The following is an 18473-nucleotide window of genomic DNA, read 5'->3' as shown; positions in this document are numbered from 1 at the left end:
AACAGATTAGATATTACTACTTATAAATGAAGCTCTGCAGTCTGAGAATCTTTTCTTTCCCAAAAGGTTCAAATTCTACTTATCAGTCATTTATTCACTTATTCATTCATTTATTCTATAAGCATATATTTAGCATTTACTGTTAAGTTGAACCATGTAAAATTGAGATTAGACCGTTTCCACCCACAAAAATGGCAAGTTCATGTGCTTCAACTTAATTCTATGTCTAGGCACTATGGAACCTACCTTGGATTCTGCTTGTAAATGAGAGTTGAGAGTTTTTGATTTCTAGAGTTCTTTTAGTTCTGATTTCTTTTAAATTTTATAATCCCCTGTAACCTCAAAAGATTGGCCTTAATTTTCTAGAGCAGGATGGTCCCTATTGTCAAGATCTAGAACAGCACTGAACATACTAGAGACTAGGATGTGGTGTGTCTGAGCATCCCACTGCCACTTTTTTGACAGTGATTGTCCTTGCTTCTTATGAATTCCCAAAACTTCAAAGAACAGAAATCCAAGACTTTCTTTGTCCAACCTCAGAGAGAGAGAAATAGCAATGGTAAGATCTGAGTATGCTGTTGCGTGCCACCCTACGTCCCCCACAGCCATGGAGTAGAGAGTCTGGTAACGGCACGTATAAATAATAATCTGGAATTTATTTTTTCTAGAAGAGACTTAGACAAATATAATATTCATTAAGGTAATACGAGTCTATCTCTTAGATGGAAAGTGGCTTCATTTCCCTGAATAAAGACTTTAAGAATCACTAGTCAATCTATGAATAATGGAGAGGTCCTACACAATTCACCTAGAATAGCTACTAACCAAGGCACTATATCCCCTTTCACTTCCAGAGTTTAAAGCATGGTTAGAAAAGACTTAAGATGCTCTTCCACAACACTCTTCCCCGTCCATTAGTGTAGAATAACTCCAGTCCTTGGATGATCCAGTATTATAGTTTCAAAGAATGGTGGAGGTGCTGGTGGCAAAAGCAAGGGTAGATTCCAATGGATGTAGGCCCCTGCTATAGAATCTCTTCTGCGAGCACAACAATGGTGTCTGGGTGTCCGCATCACGCCGAGCCTCTTGCTTTAGGTGGTAGAAGTTGTACTGTGTCCAGCCATATACTCCACAGTTGAGCAGACCCTGGGATGATGCTGTTAGAGCCTGGAGGAGATGAAGGGGTGATGGAGCCCATCCTTCAGGTTTTCAGAGATCTAAGGAATAGTCCCCATTCCCCTTATTTATAAAGCATTGTCATATTTCCTCTATCTCAAACATCAAGATCTGGCGTCAGTTTTTTATATTTTTCTAGTTCTTCCTGAACTCACTCTTCATATTGTACCTTGTCATGGATGACTGAGACTTGGTCATATTTGTTAGTGTATACATAAGGACAAGGAAGTGGCTTCAATGCCCTTCATTATTTCCCCATTTCCCAGGTGAGGCTTGGGAAAACTGCCCTATCACACAGTCAGATAGTCCAAAAAGCCTTCTTAAATCTGGTAAACAAGGAAAAGAGAATCATTCCGTTTCTCTACGCCTCCCTCCCCATTCACCTAGAATAGAAAATTTATCCCACTCAATTCACTCTGGTTGGGAGAGAGTCACGTCACTATCAGTGTTTCATAAGAACATTATCTGGTAGATCTTGTTTTTCGTTACCCATCCCTTAAAAACACATCAATAAAATGAAATTGACCAGAGACACACATGCTCTGGAATGCATGGCAGCACTTTCACTAAAGTATCTACTTCATCTGTGAGGAAAATTTAACTTCTTCATAACTGAATATAAATAATACATTTTCTCCTTTGCAATGTAGAAATAAATACTCTGAGGGAAAAATGTGTGCTTACTGAGTAACGACAGTGTAAGAGAATAGGATATGAGGCTGTGAGAATAGAGATCCTGGATGTTGAAGGTGTTACCTGGAGAACATAGAGGGCCATGTGAAGCTTGGTGTCCTGTGGTTTAGTCAGCTTTACGATCATCAGAATGACAGCTGTGAAAACACAAAGTATAAATCTTGTTGCCAGCCCTGGCTGCTTGAGCATAAACTTCTTTAGTATACGTGCCTAAGCATTGTGAGAATACAAACTATAAGCATAATGAAGACTAGCAGTGAGATTAATCAGTTATATAAACCACTGGGCCTTGGGTCTCCAACCTCTACTCCTCATTGATTAAACTTTGCAGATTTATTAGTGTAGCAATGGTGGCAAGACATACCACAGGAAGATAAGTTATACTTCTTAACATTTTAGGATTTACCAAGCTCTTTCACAAATATTATCCAATCTGATCCTCACTACAACTTTATGTAGTAGGAAGGGCAGGTGTTAATATCTCTGAGTTCTGTCAGGACATTTCCTTGCATATCAGGTTGCATCTCATGTCTAATTATCTTAATTTCTAAAACATAAGAAAAAGAAAATTAAGGAGGTTGGGTTGGGAAGAACTTGAAATAGAGGTGGGACTAATGGAAATTTTACAAGTTGGACAGGTGTCTGCAGTCATCTTTCTTGGTGAGACCACTTTGCTTGATCAGAACCCAGTAGTTGCCTCTTCATTGCCCAGCTCTTTCCATTAAGATACCCACCCGGGCCCCAGCAGCAAAAGAAGGCCACTGGGTAGAAGCGCACTCGCTGCTCCATGATGTGAATCACTGCCCACTGTTCACTCCCCAGAAAGCCAGTGGATTTCACAAACTTCTTATACAGTGTCTGGGCTTGGATGAGTAAGACCTGACATGGGGAGAACAGTGAGTAGTTTACTTAAGGCTCAGTAAAACTTCCCAGGTCTATTCTCCTACCATTTAAGAAGGATCATCCTCTTGGGATCTGACAGCAGGAAAGACCACTGTCCTGTCATTACCATCTGACACCAAGGTTTTTCTGAGAGAAAATTATCTTCAGAGTGAACTCTTGCTTGGCTAAGGAAATGGACAGATATTAGCCAAACTTACAGTTACCATGTTCAATACACAAACCTTACATCAACCCTCAGCCTTTTTTTTCCTCACTGAGGTTAATCACAATATGCATGGAAAGTTAAAACTAAGATCTAACCTGACCCTCTTTCAAAACACTTTATTAGAGATTGTGTTAGAAAGTGTTCTATGCTTAATACCCTTAAAATAAATGCTTTAGCACTTTAAATATCCTTAAAATAAATACTTTACTTAGAACACTTTAGTGGCTAAGCTTAAATTCTGAACTCTAAGCAAAAAGAGGTTTAGGAAGTCTCTTTTTGTCTTTAGCTGGAAAACAGATTGTTTTCGCCTCCATTTGGGGGCTATCTGAATAAGATTTAGCTAACAAAAGAAATATAAATCAGGTCAGAAGTCCAATGTGCTTTTTGTAGGGAGTAAATTAGGTAATAATCTTGGTAACAAATCTGAAACTTTTCCTTAATAATCCAGATCCACTCTCTAAGTTAATAACCCAATTACTCAACTAAGTTGAGCCATGTAGTTTTCTTTCCCCACAGACATAGGAATCAAAAGGAAGCCTGAACTTACTTGAGAATATTTATGTCTAGTAAAACCAGTTTACCAGCTGTTGATTAAAAAACAATCAGAATGCTAATTCTGAATGCCCACTGAAGCCTGGGTTATTCTGAAGAAGCAAACAGGGGATCCCCAGGGTGCCAGGCTTTGGGAGACCTGTCTCTCTTGTCAATCAGTTCTAAATGTAAACTATCAAAGCCATTTTAATATAAACTAGTCACTGTGCATTCTACAAAGCTGCTGATTTGGGCTAAGCTATTTCCATAACTTGTTTTTGAATTCTCAAAGGAAATTCTCCACAATTATATTTGGTTCACATGTGCTCGCTGTGCCAGCAAAATAAAACATACTTGTGGGATAAATTTGGTCTGCAGGCACATAATTTGTAATCCTTGAACTGGCAGATGAGGAGAGGAGAAAATAATACTGAAAAGTAGATATGGCAAATAAAAAGGTATATTTGCAAGTTTACTGATTTTTACTGGGCAGTTATGTATAAATAACATACCCATGGCTGATTATTTTAATCGTACATCATTCTGATGATGTCAAATGAGTATTTAATAACTGCCTGAGACACTTAGCACCTGAACTCCAGTTAATCATAGCATAAATGCAAATTTATAGCCAATAAAGAATTGAGAAAAGAAAACTCTTTCATTATTTGGAAAATTAAATCAAAGCATATGTCCTATGTTCCAGAGTGTCAACCTGTATAAAGGATATATTTGACACATACTAGTTTTTTGGTCTGGTCCTCCATGAGAATCCACAGGAACATACATTAGTTCTAGAGTGAGCATAATTCTCACATAATGAATACATGCTCTTTTCCCCACTCATCATTTGATCTTGGGAAGTCCAAAAGACTGAGATAATAATTAAATTGTCAATATCTCCTAGCCACTTTCTTAGTTCTAGGGACTATAGGAAGTGCCTCTCCACCCCACCTTTCCCAGGCCCTGGGAATACTGCCCCATCCCTCCCAATTCCCCCTTTTTCCATAAAGGCAGGTAGGGTGGCACCATACCACAATGGTGAGGAGGCTGAGTAGAAAGCTGGCTAGGAAAATGGTGAGCCCATAAAAATAAAGTGTGCTACAGACTGATGCGTCGGCAGAAGGCAAGAGTTCAGCCATGGCTGATGGTGGTGAGTACATCAGGATACATCTACGAAAAAAATCAATGGACAGGAGTAACTGCTACAGATTTAAGACTAGAGAGATACCCATTTGGGGCTACAAAAGTTAATGAGAATGCAATTTTACTTATCATTTTGCTAACCCTTGCCCCTAACACCTTGTTCCTTCTCATAGACTCATTATCTTCTAGTCAGTTTGTCTTATATTGCTACTTCTGCACTTTTAGCCTTGACTATATGTTGTTCCACAGCCCATTTAGAATACAAGCATCTTGGCCAGAATGTATGTACAAAGTCTTCTCCCATCTCTGTTTATAGCAAAGAATACACATAGTCTACCATGAAAATGACAGATTTGCTCCTTACCTGTGGCTCTGGCTGAAGTTGTGGAAACATTCACTGGCATTGCCCAGACAGAATACAGGTATCATCAACAGTAGAGGTATCAGGCTGGGAGGAAAAAAACTTATCATCCTAGTATTCAGACTTTTTCATGCCCTTTCCCCTTTGCAAAATATTCTCCTGTTCATCTCCCAACTCTATCACCCCACCACTCTCCATAAATACATACACATTTAATTTCTTCAAGAAAAATACTTCAAAAACTTTAAGTATTCCTTCTTTTTCAGTTCCTGGGAAAGTGAAGTGGGAAATGCATTTTATACCTCAGTTAATAAGCCCTAACACAGTTTCATAGGGAATCTCTGGGAGTTGTGCAATCAGATAAAAATCCAAGTGTGTCAAAGTGAAAGGAAAAAATCTACGAACGAACTCTGTGCTTAGTCTGTTTCACCTTTCATGGTGACCAGGAACAATTTCATTCGCATCAGCCCCTTCCTGGGAGTTTTTCTCCCATAATTTTAAAGCATACTTTTAAATAATCAATTATTTATCCAGCTAAATATATCCAGCTCCTTGTAAGAGGAAAAGATCCAGGAGTAAAAGTTACAAAGTTTAAAACCAATTCTGATATGACCACCACTTTAGGTGAGATCCAGACCCTTTCTGGGCTTAATAATTGTAAGAGTCTCATTCAATGTTATAAAGATGGATGAGATCTTGAAAGCCATCTATTAGAACTCTTTATGATATATGAAAAGGAATTCGAAGTCTAAAGACTTAAAGGGAAATATTTGTTGCATGTCACATAGAGTTGATGGCAAAATTGTGGCTAAAACCAAAATCTGCAATTTCAAACTGCTTGCCTATTCTACCTGGGAAAATGATCACATATATGTTGCTTCCTACTCAGTAAGGCTCCATGAAGACCTAGGAGTGACAGATTCAATGGAAATAAATGGCATTGTCTTCCTATTTGTTCCCATCTGGACCCCAGAGTAATGAGAATCTACACCTTGCTAGGAAGGAAAGCAAAAATCTTACCTTGACAAAATGATGGCTATTTGGCCAACCTGACAAGTATAATCTATAACCTATGAAAAGAATAAGTGTGAGTAATGTCTTAGAATATTGCCAACCACGTTATAATAAATACCAGGTCATCACTTAAACATTTAATAGAACAAAAATTCCCAAGAGCTAGCCTGCTTCAGTCAAGCAATATTTGCTATAAAATTCAATGAAATAATTATTTCCTTAGGATTGGAGATAAGAGAATTTTATCTGTATGACTATCTTCTAAAAAGTACAACAACAACAACAATAGCCACAGAGAGAGCCTGCAGGAAGTAGCTTAATATAAGATTTGGATACCAGAATACATTCTCTTAAGAAGACAAATATGAAACCACACAGTAATCCTCCATCTTCTAATAACAGTTCAATATTCTTCTCTTTTAGATCCAGGGAGTTGTGGACTTTTCAGACCTCATGGGTGGAGTGAAAGTTATGTAGAAAATGACTAGCAGAAAGCATAATAAGCCAGGGTTAGTATAATAGGGCAGGATCTATTTGGATATAAGACCTTTAGATATAAGACCTATTGGACTCTAGAAGAAAGAATATTTCAAAAATCCACAGTTGTGTTAGACTCTGTAAAACAACCTACAGGAGGATGGTCCCTCCCGACTAGAAACTTAGGGTGAAAGATTTTGAACAGAACGCCTTGAAAAGATAATCGAATAGAAGCCTTTTTCCGTTTTAAGGTAGTTATCTTATCTTCTAGAATGGTAACGTTAGGGATCAATATGCATTAAGTGAGCCATTAATCAATAATCAGAGGTGGGTAATTGATTTTACCTAAGAACTTTGGGTCAAGAACAGCAAATGATTTCAAGTAGGATAGTCAGTGTCGACTTTAGGTAAAAAGAAAAATCAGTATAAATTAGTCTTTGGTAACCTCTCCCACTCCCGTGCCTTCTTCTCTTTTTATTGTATCCTCTATCCATCAGGTGGCTATCCTGTGTTTAATTCTTGTTCTTACCTGGCTGTCAATTAATCTCTGACAAAAAGCTTACTGATAATAGTTTAGGGCAGAAGTCTTGCTAGCATATCTAAAAGAGAACTCAAGGGGCCAGCCCGGTGGCGCAGCGGTTAAGTTCGCACGTTCTGCTTCTCGGTGGCCTGGGGTTCGCCGGTTCGGATCCCGGGTGCGGACATGGCACCGGTTGGCAAAAGCCATGCTGTGGTTGGTGTCCCACGTATAAAGTAGAGGAAGATGGGCATGGATGTTAGCTCAGGGCCAGTCTTCCTCAGCAAAAAGAGGAGGATTGGCAGTAGTTAGCTCAGGGCTAATCTTCCTCAAAAAGAAAAAAACAGAGGGGCTGGCCCCGTGGCCGAGTGGTTAGGTTCGCGCACTCTGCTGCAGGTGGCCCAGGGTTTCGTTGGTTCGAATCCTGGGAGCGGACATGGCACTGCTCATCAAGCCATGCTGAGGCAACGTTCTACATGCCACAACTAGAAGGACCCACAAGGAAGAATATACAACTGTGTACCAGGGGGCTTTGGGGAGAAAAAGGAAAAAAACTTTAAAAAATCTAAAAAAAAAAAGAGAGAGAGAGAACTCAAAAATAAAAAAAGAAAAAGGAACCCTCCCCACCCCCCCCCCCAAAAAACTTCAAGGCTCCTGGTATAAAGCTATAATGACAAAATAATAGGCAGTGAGTTAAAATTTGGGGCCAGTTTTTCTTCTTGGAACTAGTGTAGCATGAGTTATAAAGTATAGTATGTACATTTGTATGCATAGAAAGCAGTAGAATACATATAGGAGAGTTAATCTTATATTAACTCTCTTTTCCTTCAAAGATTAATTTGTTCTCCTGCCAGGAGCCCAAGTCACGGAAAAATATTCCCCCATGTTGTCCCTTGGCTTCTGGTCTCATCATGGTAACTTCTTTAGGAAATGACTCTGTGGCCGAATAACTTCTCCCAAATTCCAAATTCTTAGCTTGTAAATGAATGAATGAATGAATGAACAAAAACTTGAAATACTATCCCCATAAGGCTGTTGAACTTTTTAGACATTTGCCTGAAAGGAGGAAAATGAACTAATTGTCTCTTTGTAGTATGTTCCAGCCCTAGGATTATAGAAATATGCAGACAAATATGTAAAAGGATATATAGCCATGAGTCGTTACTAAATTGTAGCGAGTTGAGAAACTATACAAGTTTAAAATATAGAAGAATAATTATAAGTTTTGAGTCCCCAGAGGTAAACAAGAGAAAAAGGCACCAAAATACAGTCCTGTGCTTACAATACAGTGGCCACTGCTACCTGTTTTTAAATTAAAATCAAGATTAAATAAAATTAAAAATTCAGGGCCAGCCCCATGGCCGAGTGGTTAAGTTCGCGCGCTCCACTGCAGGCGGCCAGTGTTTCCATGGTTTGAATCCTGGGCGCGGACATGGTACCACTCACCAAGCCACGCTGAGGCGGCGTCCCACATGCCACAACTAGAAGGACCCACAACTAAGAATATACAACTATGTACCGGGGGGGCCTTTGGGGAGAAAAAGGAAAAAACTAAAATCTTTAAAAAAAAAACCTAAAAATTCAGTTCCTCGATCATGCCAGCCACATTTCAAATACTCAATAGCCACATACGGTTAGTGGTTACTGAACTGGACAGTACATAAAATATTTTGATGATTGCAAAAAGTTCTATTGAACACTGCTTGTATAGAGTGTAATATCTTGTTCAGGATGCTGTTTAAGAGGTCTCTTCACGTTAATTTTTTAACGATCTCCCCACTGCCCTTTCTCCTTAAAGCAAAAAAGGAAAAAAAAGGAGAGAAAAGGTGCCAGCCCCATGGCTGAATGGTTAAGCTCGCGCACTCCACTTCGGCGGCCTGGGGTTTCACCGGTTCAAATCCTAGGCGCGGACATGGCACCGCTCATCAGGCCATGCTGGGGCGGTGTCCCACATGCCACAACTAGAAGGACCCACAACTAAAGATACACAACTATGTACTAGGGGGCTTTGGGAAGAAAAAGGAAAAATAAAATCTTTTTTTTTAAAAAAAAGGCGACAGAAAAGCTTTAAAAGCATTCTATGCCCCTCCCCTTCTCCAACAGTATGTATCTAGAACAAGCCTAGAAAAAAAGCAAGAAGAATATCTTCTTAAGAAGTCAGTCAGATGAGGATTCAAGAGTATCATAGCATTTTAGAGCTTGAAGGGACGTTAAAGATCACACAGACCAAAACTTCATTTTATGATGAAAAATTAAGGCCCAAGAAAGGGAGATGATGTGCCAAGGTCACACAGGAGATAAATGACAGAACTGGGTCTAGAGGCTGGCCCCATGGCTGAGTGGTTAAGTTCGTGTGCTCCACTATGGCAGCCCAGGGTTTTGCCAGTTTGGATCCTGGCGCGGACATGGCACTGCTTGTCAAGCCATGCTGAGGAGGCGTTCCACAAAGCACAACCAGAAGGACCTACAACTAGAATATACAACTATGTACTCGGGAGCTTTGGGGAGAAGAAGGAAAAAAAAGGAAGAAAACTGGCAACCAGATGTTAACTCAGGTGTCAATCTTTAAAATAAATAAATTAATTAATTAATTAAAGAACTGGGTCTAGAAGACAGATCTCTTGATTCACCTTCAAATGCTCTTTTCACAATGCTATAGTATCATTTATTCACTCAACAAATATTTATTGAGTTTCATCATTGTGTGACAGTATACCACTTTCATTTGTTCTAGAACTGATCTGTAGGCTGTAGGGAAAGGTATGTTGGCAGGCTTTCCAGATTAATTTGTTCCATGGTGCCCTTAAATAAAAATTCCCCTTCAAAAAACCACAACAAAATGAATACTGCAGAAATAAGAAGACTGGATGTCTATAAGACGACTAAAACATATAAAGACATTTAAAGAAATGAAAATTTCTAACATCATAAAAATGTCCTCTGCCAAGATCACTCAGTGATATAGTGATATACTGAAGGAATCAGAAATAAGAAACTAGTCCTAGTATAAAGTACTAAACAACAGAATACTATTCAGCAATAAAAAGGAATGAATTACTTATACATGCTATAATGGATAAACTTCTAAAGCATTCTGCTAAGTGAAATAAACCAGACACAAGAGACTATACATTGTATGATTCCATCTATATGAAATGTTCAAAAAAAAGAAAATCTGTGGAGACAGAAAGTAGATTAGTGGCTGCCTAGTGCAGGAGATGGGAAGTGAATTAACAGTAAAAGGCATGAAGAATTCTAGTAGGGTGAAGAAAACATTCTGAAACTGATTTATGATGATAACTGTACAATTTGGATAGTTTATTTAAAAACCATTGAAGTGTACACTTGAAATAGGTGAATTATGTAATATGTAAAATATGCATTCACAGAAAAGAATCCAGATGTACTGACTTAGTGTTCTTCTCTCTTTTATAATTGTAATGCTAGGCAGTGCCCAAAACTTTTTGTAAACCAAAGAAAGTAAGACAACTGCTCCCTGGTTTTGTCTTGTTTTCTGATAATCATACAGTAATTCGTCTGCCCTTCTGCAAACAAATATCAGTTACCCACTCATACTGGAGAAATATAGCAGAGAAGAACAAAAACTCTCCATTTCCAATATCTGTAGCCCAAATCCTGTATTAGCAGACTGACTACTTTCCTTGACTCTTCTCCAAGATCTTTTCTTTACTCTAGCAACAGTGATGGATTGGCATGGAGCCAAGAAAGATTTCCCATACTGAATGGAACCAGGCAAGAATGGGAGTACTGTAAATAATGTTTCCTATAATCAGATGCACTTTTTTTGGTGGCAAGAGAGAAGAGGAAATTATTTTAACACAATGGAAACTCTATGAGAACATGGTTTTTCTTTTTCTTTATTAACCTCTATGAATTCACCTAGCCAGCCATGAGTGCTTAGAGTGTGTTTCAAGGATATATGGGTTTCTTTTAGCACACTGTTCTTAACTATTAGCTCTAAATAAAACTTACCGGTGGAAATGTGCTCTGTCCATGCAGCTTGTGTTTCATCCTCAGCTCTTTGTATAAATACCAGATGTAATTGACAGTGTAGAGAAATGAGGAAATGTAGAATATCTAGGTGAAAATTAAAACAACCCATCATAACTGTCCCACTCTAACTTCCTTCAATTTATTCCATTATTTTCTACTATAGGAATCCTACCTCTCAGTTGTTAGTAACTTACCATGTAGTATCCATACCATGAAAAACCAGATCAAGCCTGGGAATTCTACCCAGGCTTACCTAAACTATGTCCCAGCTTCCTTATTTTATCCTTTTGACTATTCAGAGGAACCACAGCATTATCCACCTCCTCTCAACCAACTGTCGCACTTTTATGAAGATATCATAGAATCTTTTTCTATTTTTTTAATTGAAAAGATCATAAGGATTTCCACTTCTAATAATTACAGCCCAAGCTATTTGAACCAAACTTCCTATTCAAAAGAACTAAACATGCTGGATAAAGTATTTTTTAAACCCTTAAAAGCATCAAAGAACTGACAAGATAGCAAGGAACTAGCAGGACAAAATCCAAGGGAAGAAATTTATGCTTCCATCTTTGATGAGATAGGAATAGAATGTGCCTTTCAGCCTTAAAAACTAAAAATTGGACAAAATATATAAAAACACCCAGTTTTCAAACACTGGATAACAATCAGTGCAGAATGCAATCCCTGAAAGAAAACAAACAAACAAGTTGACCCCATCAAGTGCCCCAGCTCACTGGCTGGAAAAAGTGAGTGCAGTGAGGTGGAATCCAAACAGAGACAGGCTGTCCTGGTGAGTTGCAGAAACAGAGTTCAGAGTTTGGGGAGGCCAAGGCAGCTAAAATTTGTGAAGCAGATTATCAGAGAAGAGGTAGTCACACAGAGATATAGTGCTCTGGAGATTTGCAGAGGTACTCTCAAGTCTTTGATTAAGTATTAATCTATGCATGTTGGAGAGAAAACCATGAAGATCAGGGAAAGAACCACCAGAAAGGAGTGGGTGGAACAATCTCCAAAGGAATCTTCAGAATAAAAGTTTGTGTTCCCATCAGCCAGAGTGGAAAGACTTCCTAATACCTAGGCGGGAATGGCAGTACTGTAGAATAAAAAGATAGAATTATAAGAGTAATATTGCCTCACTAATGAGTCCAATCTATACATGGAAGATTGCCCAAACCAAAGCTTAAAAGTAAGCTTCAAAAAATAAGTAAGCCTTGAAAGGATCAAATAGATTCAGAGTTAACTATATCTAAGACAAAACTCTCAAACTTAAAGGAATATATTTAAAAAAAAATCTAATACTCAGTAATGTAAAATCTACAATGTTTGGAATCTAATAAAATATTATGTCATCCAAAGAAGCAGGAAAATACAACCCACAAAAAAGAGAAAAATTAATCAATAAAAATGAACTCAGTAATGACAGAGATTATAAAAATTAGTAGATAGAAATGTTAAAGGAATGATTACAAATATACTCCATATGACCAAGAAGGTAGAGGAAAGCATAAGACATAAAAAAGACCCAAACTGAAATTCTAGAAATGAAAAATATAATATACGAAATTAAAAACATGGCAAATTAGAAACCACAAAAGAAAAGACTAGTAAAACTGAAGGCACAGAAATAGAAACTATTTAAAAAATGAACAAACCCTCAGTGAGCTGTGTAACAATATCAAGCAAGCTAATGCACGGAATTGGAATTCCAGAAGGGAGGGAGAAACAAAATACATTGGAAGAAATAATAACCAAAATTTTTCCAAATTTGATGAAAATATAAACCCATCATATCCAAAAAGCTTAATAAAACCAAGCATAAGAAACATGAAGAAAACACACCAAGGTACATCATAATCAAATTACTTAAAATCAGTGATAAACAGAAAACACCAAAAGCATCCAGAGTAAAAAGACACATTACATACACAGGAACAAAGATAAGAATGACAGCAGACTTCTTATCAGAAACACTGCAAACCAGAAAACATGAGAAACATCTTTAAAATACCCACAGAGAAAAAACACTTGCTTTCTTTTGCTTGCCATTTGGTTGAAGTGAGGGGATGGAAGATGATAAGCAAATGGCAAGCAAAGAAACCAAGTGTTGCCATACTTATATCAGACAAAGCAGACTTCAAGATAAAAAAGATAAGGAGAGACAAAGAGGGGCAGCATATAATGATAAAAGGGATATTCCACCAAGAAGACATAACACTTATGAATATATATACACCTAACAGGAATACCAAAGTATATAAAGCAACTATTAACAGACCTAAAGGGAGAAACTGACAGCAACATAATAATAGTAGGGGACCTCAACACCCCAATTACATCAATGGATACATCATCCAGACAGAAAGTCAACAAAGAAACAATGGCCTTAAATGAAACAGTAGACCAGATGGACTTAATAGATATATACAGAACATTGTATCCAAAACCAGCAGAACACACATTCTTCTCAAGTGTACATGGAACATTCTCAAAGATAGACTATGTGTTTGGAAACAAGGCAAGCCTCAATAAATTTAAGAAGATTGATATCATATCAAGCATCTTTTCTCACCACAATGCTATGAAACTAGAAATCAACTACAAGAAAAAAGGTAGGAAAATCACAAATATGTGGAGACTAAACAACATGCTACTGAACAACAATTAGGTTAATGACAAAATCAAAGGAGAAATCAAAAAATACCTGGAGACAAATGAAAATGAAAACACAACAAACTGACTCTTATGGGATGCAGTAAAAGTGGTACTAAAAGGAAAATTTATAGCAATACAGGCCTACCTCAATAAACAAGAAAACTACACCTAAAAGAGCTAGAAAAAGAACAATCAAAACCCAAAGTCAGCAGAAGGGGAGAAATAATAAAAATTAGAGCAGAAATAAGTGAAATAGAGACTAAGAAAAAAAAACAATAGAAAGGATCAATGAAACTAAGAGCTGGTTCTTTGAGGAGATTAAAAAATTTACAAACTCTTAGCTAGACTCACCAAGAAAAAAAGAGGGAAGACTCAAATAAGTAAAATTGAAAATGAAAGAGGAGAAATTACAACAGATACCACAGAAATACAAAGTATTATAAGAGAATACCATGAAAAACTACATGCCATCAAATTGGATAACCTAGAAGAAATGGATAAATTCTTAAAATCACACAATCTCCCAAAACTGAATCAAGAAGAAATAGGGAATCTGAATAGACCAATCACAAGTTAAGAGAGAGATTGAAACAGTAATCAAAATCTCCCGAAAAACAAATGTACAGAACCAGATGGCTTCTCTGGAAAACTCTATGAAACATTTATAGAAGATTTAATACCTATCCTTCTTAAACTATTCCAAAAAATTGAAGAAGATGGGATGCTTCCTAACTCATCCTATGAGTCCAACATTATCCTGATACCAAAACCAGACAAGGACAACACAAAAAAGGAAAATTACAGGCCAGTATCACTGATGAACAAAGATGCCAAAATCCTCAACAAAATATTAACAAATTGAATACAATAATACATTAAAAGGATCATATACCACAGTCAAGTGGGATTTATTCCAAAGATGCATGGATGGTTCAATATCTGCAAATCAATCAATGTGATACACCACATTAACAAAACAAGGAATAAAAATCACATGATTATCTCAATAGATGCAGAGAAAGGATTTGACAAGATCCAACATCCATTTATAATAAAAACTCTCAAAAAAAAATGGGTATAGAAGGAAAGTGCCTCAACAGAATAAAGGCCATATATGACAAACCCACAGCCAAGATCACACTTAACGGTGAAAAACTGAAAGCCATCCCTCAGGAACAAGATAAGGGTACCCACAATCACCACTCTTACTAAACATAGTACTGGAGGTTTTGGCTAGAGCAATTAGGCAAGAAAAAGAAATAAAAGAAATCCAAATTGTAAAGAAAGAAGTGAAACTCTCACTGTTTGCAGATGAAATGATTCTATCTATAGAAAACCCTAATGTATCCACCAGAAAACTATTAGAAATAATCAACAACTAAAGCAAAGTTGCAAAATCAACACACAAAAATAAGTTGCATTTCTATACATTTAGAGAAGTCACAAATAAAATCCCATTTACAATAGCAACAAAAAGAATAAAATATCTAGGAATAAATTTAATCAAGTAGGTGAAAGACCTACACACTGAAAACTATAAGACATTATTGAAAGAAATTGAAGACAATATAAAGAAATGGAAAGATATTCCATGCTCATGGAAGAATAAACATAATTAAAATGTTCATATTACCTAGAATAGTCTACAGATTCAATGCAATCCCTATCAGAAACCCGATGACATTCTTCATGGAAATAGAACAAAGAATCCTAAAAGTGATATGGAACAACAAAAGACTCTGAACAGCTGAAGCAATCCTGAGAAAAAACCACAAAGTTGAAGGCATCACAATCCTTGACTTCAAAATATACTATGAAGCTACAGTACTCAAAACAGCATGGTACTGGCAGAAAAACAGACACATAGGTCAATAGAACAGAATTGAAAGCCCAGAGATAAAACCACACACCTATCAATAGCTAACCTTTGACAAAGGAGCTAAGAACACACAATGGAGAAAGGAAACTCTCTTCAATAAATGGTGTTTGGAAAATTGGACAGCCACATGCAAAGGAATGAAAGTAGACCATTATTTTTCATCATACACAAAAATAACTCAAAATGGATTAAAGACTTGAATGTAAGACCTGAAACCATAAAAATCCTAGAAGAAAATATAGGCAGTACACACTCTGACATTGGTCTTTGCAGTACCTTTTCGAATACTATGTCTACTTAGGCAAGTGAAACAAAAGAAAAAAAATAAACAAATGGAACTACATCAGACTGAACAGCTTCTGCAAGGCAAAGAAAACCATGAATGAAATGAAAAGACAACCCACCACCTGGGAGAAAATATTTGCAAATCATATATCTGACAAGGGTAAATTTCTAAACTATATAAAGAACTCATACAACAATAACAAAATGAACAACCTGATCAAAAAATGGACAGAGGATATGACAGGTATTTTTCCAAAGAAGATATACATATGGCCAATGGACACATGAAAAGATGTTCGACACCCCTAATTATTAGGGAAGTGAAAATCAAAATTACAATGAGATATCACCTTATACCCATCAGAATAGCTATAATTAACAAGACAAAAAATAACAAATGTTTGAGAGGATGGGGAGAAAAGGGAACCCTTATACACTGCTGGTGGGAATATAAACTGGTGCAGCCACTATGGAAAACAGTATGGAGATTTCTCAAAAAAATTAAAAGTAGAAATACCATATGATCCAGCTATTCCACTACTGAGTATTTATCTAAAGAATTTGAAATCAACAATAGAAAGAGATTTATGCTACTCCTATGTTCATTGCAGCATTGTTCACAATAGCCAAGATATGGAAGCAACCCAAGTGCCCATCAACTGATGAATGGATAAAGAATATGTGGTATATATACACAATGGAATACTACTCAGCCATAAAAAGACAAAATTGTGCCACTTGTGACAACATGGATGGAAGTTGAGGGTATGCTGTTAAGCGAAATAAGCCAGAGAGAGAAAGACAAACAGTGTATGATTTCACTCATACGTGGAAGATAAACACATAGATAAGAACAGATCAGTGGTTAACTAGAGGAATGGGGTAGGGGGGAGGGTGAAATGGGTAAAGGGGCACATATGTATGGTGACAGATAAAAACTAGACTATTAGGGGTGAGCAAGATGCAGTCTATTCATAAAATGATATATAATAATGTACACCTGAAATTTACACAATGTTATAAACCAATACGACCTCAATAAAATAATTTTTAAAAAATAACTGAAAATAAGTACTCAAACAATTATATGTACATGCATGTTCATAAAAGCACTGTGCACAACAGCCAAAAGGTGGAAACAGCTAAAATGTCCACAAACAGACGAATGGATAAACAAAATGTAATATATACATACAATGGAATATTATTCAGCCATAAAAAGGAAGGAAGTACTGATACATGCTACAAGGTGGATGACCCTTCAAAACGTTATGCTAAATGAACAAGGCCAGGCACAAAAGCTCATATTTTGAATGATTCTTTTATTACAAAGTATCCAGAATAGATATAGCCATAGAGACTGAATTCAGATTGGTGGTTTCCAGGTGTTGAGGGTAGGCAAGATGGGGAGAAACTGCTTAATGAGTAAGGGGTTTTACTTTGGAATGATAGAAATGTTTTGGAACTAGATGGATACGGTGGTTGCACAACATTGTGAATGTACTGAATGCCACTGAACTCTTCACTTTAAAATGGTTAATTTTATATGTGAATTGCACCTCAATGAATTATTTTTAAAAACTTCTGTGCATCAAAAGACATTATCAAGAAAGTGCAAAGACAATCTAACGAATGGGAGAAAATATTTGCAAATCATGTATCTGATTGACAAATAAAAATGGCAAGCAATAGGATATATTGGAGTATATGAGGAAGCCATTTGGTATAAACCTAATTCGGCCTGACTTCTTTTTTTTCCTCCAAAAGGGCCTGACTGGCTATTGAGCACGCATTGCATATCTGCTTAGACATTTCCTTTGGCCAGAACAAAGGCCCTTGAGATAAAGATGCAACTTCCCCCCGACATTAGCATTTTTCCTTAGGCTAGGAACTGATTGCTGCACTCACCTCCCAGCTCACCTGTGACCACCCAGCTGGAGACAACAGACTGCCACCCTGCTGTGTTCACAGAGACAGAAGACCTACCTGCTATTTCCATCAATCGCTGTGCCGACAGAGCAGTCTCGCGACTATTGTAAAAGGGACATTTCAATCCTATGTGAAACATCCTCTTTGAGGGTATATAACCACCCTTATACCCCCACTTCTTTGGAGTGCTCTGTTCCTTTGTGGAAAGACTCTCCCGGGTTATAATCCTCAGATTTAAGCTCAGAATAAACTCACCCAAATTTTCATTTATAGATTGGATATGGATTATTTTCGTCGACATGATACAGGTCTATTATTTAGAATATATAAAAAACTCCTACGGGGCTGGCCTGGTGGCGCAGCGGTTAAGTTTGCACGTTCTGCTTCTCGGCGGCCCGGGGTTCGCCGGTTCGGATTCCAGGTGCGGACGTGGCACTGCTCGGCAAAAGCCATGCTGTGGCAGGCGTCCCACATATAAAGTGGAGGAAGATGGGCATGGATGTTAGCTCAGGGCCAGTCTTCCTCAGCAAAAAGAGGAGGACTGGCAGCAGTTAGCTCAGGGGTAATCTTCCTCAAAAAAAACCCCAAAAAACCAAAACAAAAAAACCTCCTACAATGTAGCAACCAGACAATGAAGTTTGCCTCATTGAGTGACTCTTCCTTTCACCAACAATTTCTCTGTAGCATG

At 37.4% G+C, this 18473-nt stretch overlaps 1 protein-coding gene across 33 annotated transcripts in view; it reads right to left on the bottom strand.

The window, feature by feature from the left end:
• TMEM116 (transmembrane protein 116) overlaps positions 1-18473 on the bottom strand; it is a 120121-nt gene that overhangs the window by 48424 nt on the left and 53224 nt on the right. For 15 of the 33 annotated variants that reach the window (XM_070220120.1, XM_070220119.1, XM_023648144.2 and 12 more), the window contains 7 exons: positions 11017-11121; positions 6036-6085; positions 5019-5102; positions 4543-4681; positions 2604-2748; positions 1933-2006; positions 638-1167 (listed from right to left, as the gene is read on the bottom strand). In XM_070220120.1, coding sequence (XP_070076221.1) covers positions 961-1167; positions 1933-2006; positions 2604-2748; positions 4543-4681; positions 5019-5102; positions 6036-6085; positions 11017-11121 — 804 coding nt within the window. In that variant the 3' untranslated portion in view covers positions 638-960. Of the gene's footprint in view, positions 1-637; positions 1168-1932; positions 2007-2603; positions 2749-4542; positions 4682-5018; positions 5103-6035; positions 6086-11016; positions 11122-18473 lie in introns of those variants that run through there. The other 18 variants (XR_011420816.1, XR_011420809.1, XR_011420812.1 and 15 more) reach the window with 5 other exon arrangements.

Source organism: Equus caballus, chromosome 8 (assembly GCF_041296265.1).
Source record: "Equus caballus isolate H_3958 breed thoroughbred chromosome 8, TB-T2T, whole genome shotgun sequence".
Taxonomy (NCBI): domain Eukaryota; kingdom Metazoa; phylum Chordata; class Mammalia; order Perissodactyla; family Equidae; genus Equus; species Equus caballus.
Note: the sequence above shows the minus strand (reverse complement) of the source record. Positions and strands in the feature narration are given on the sequence as shown.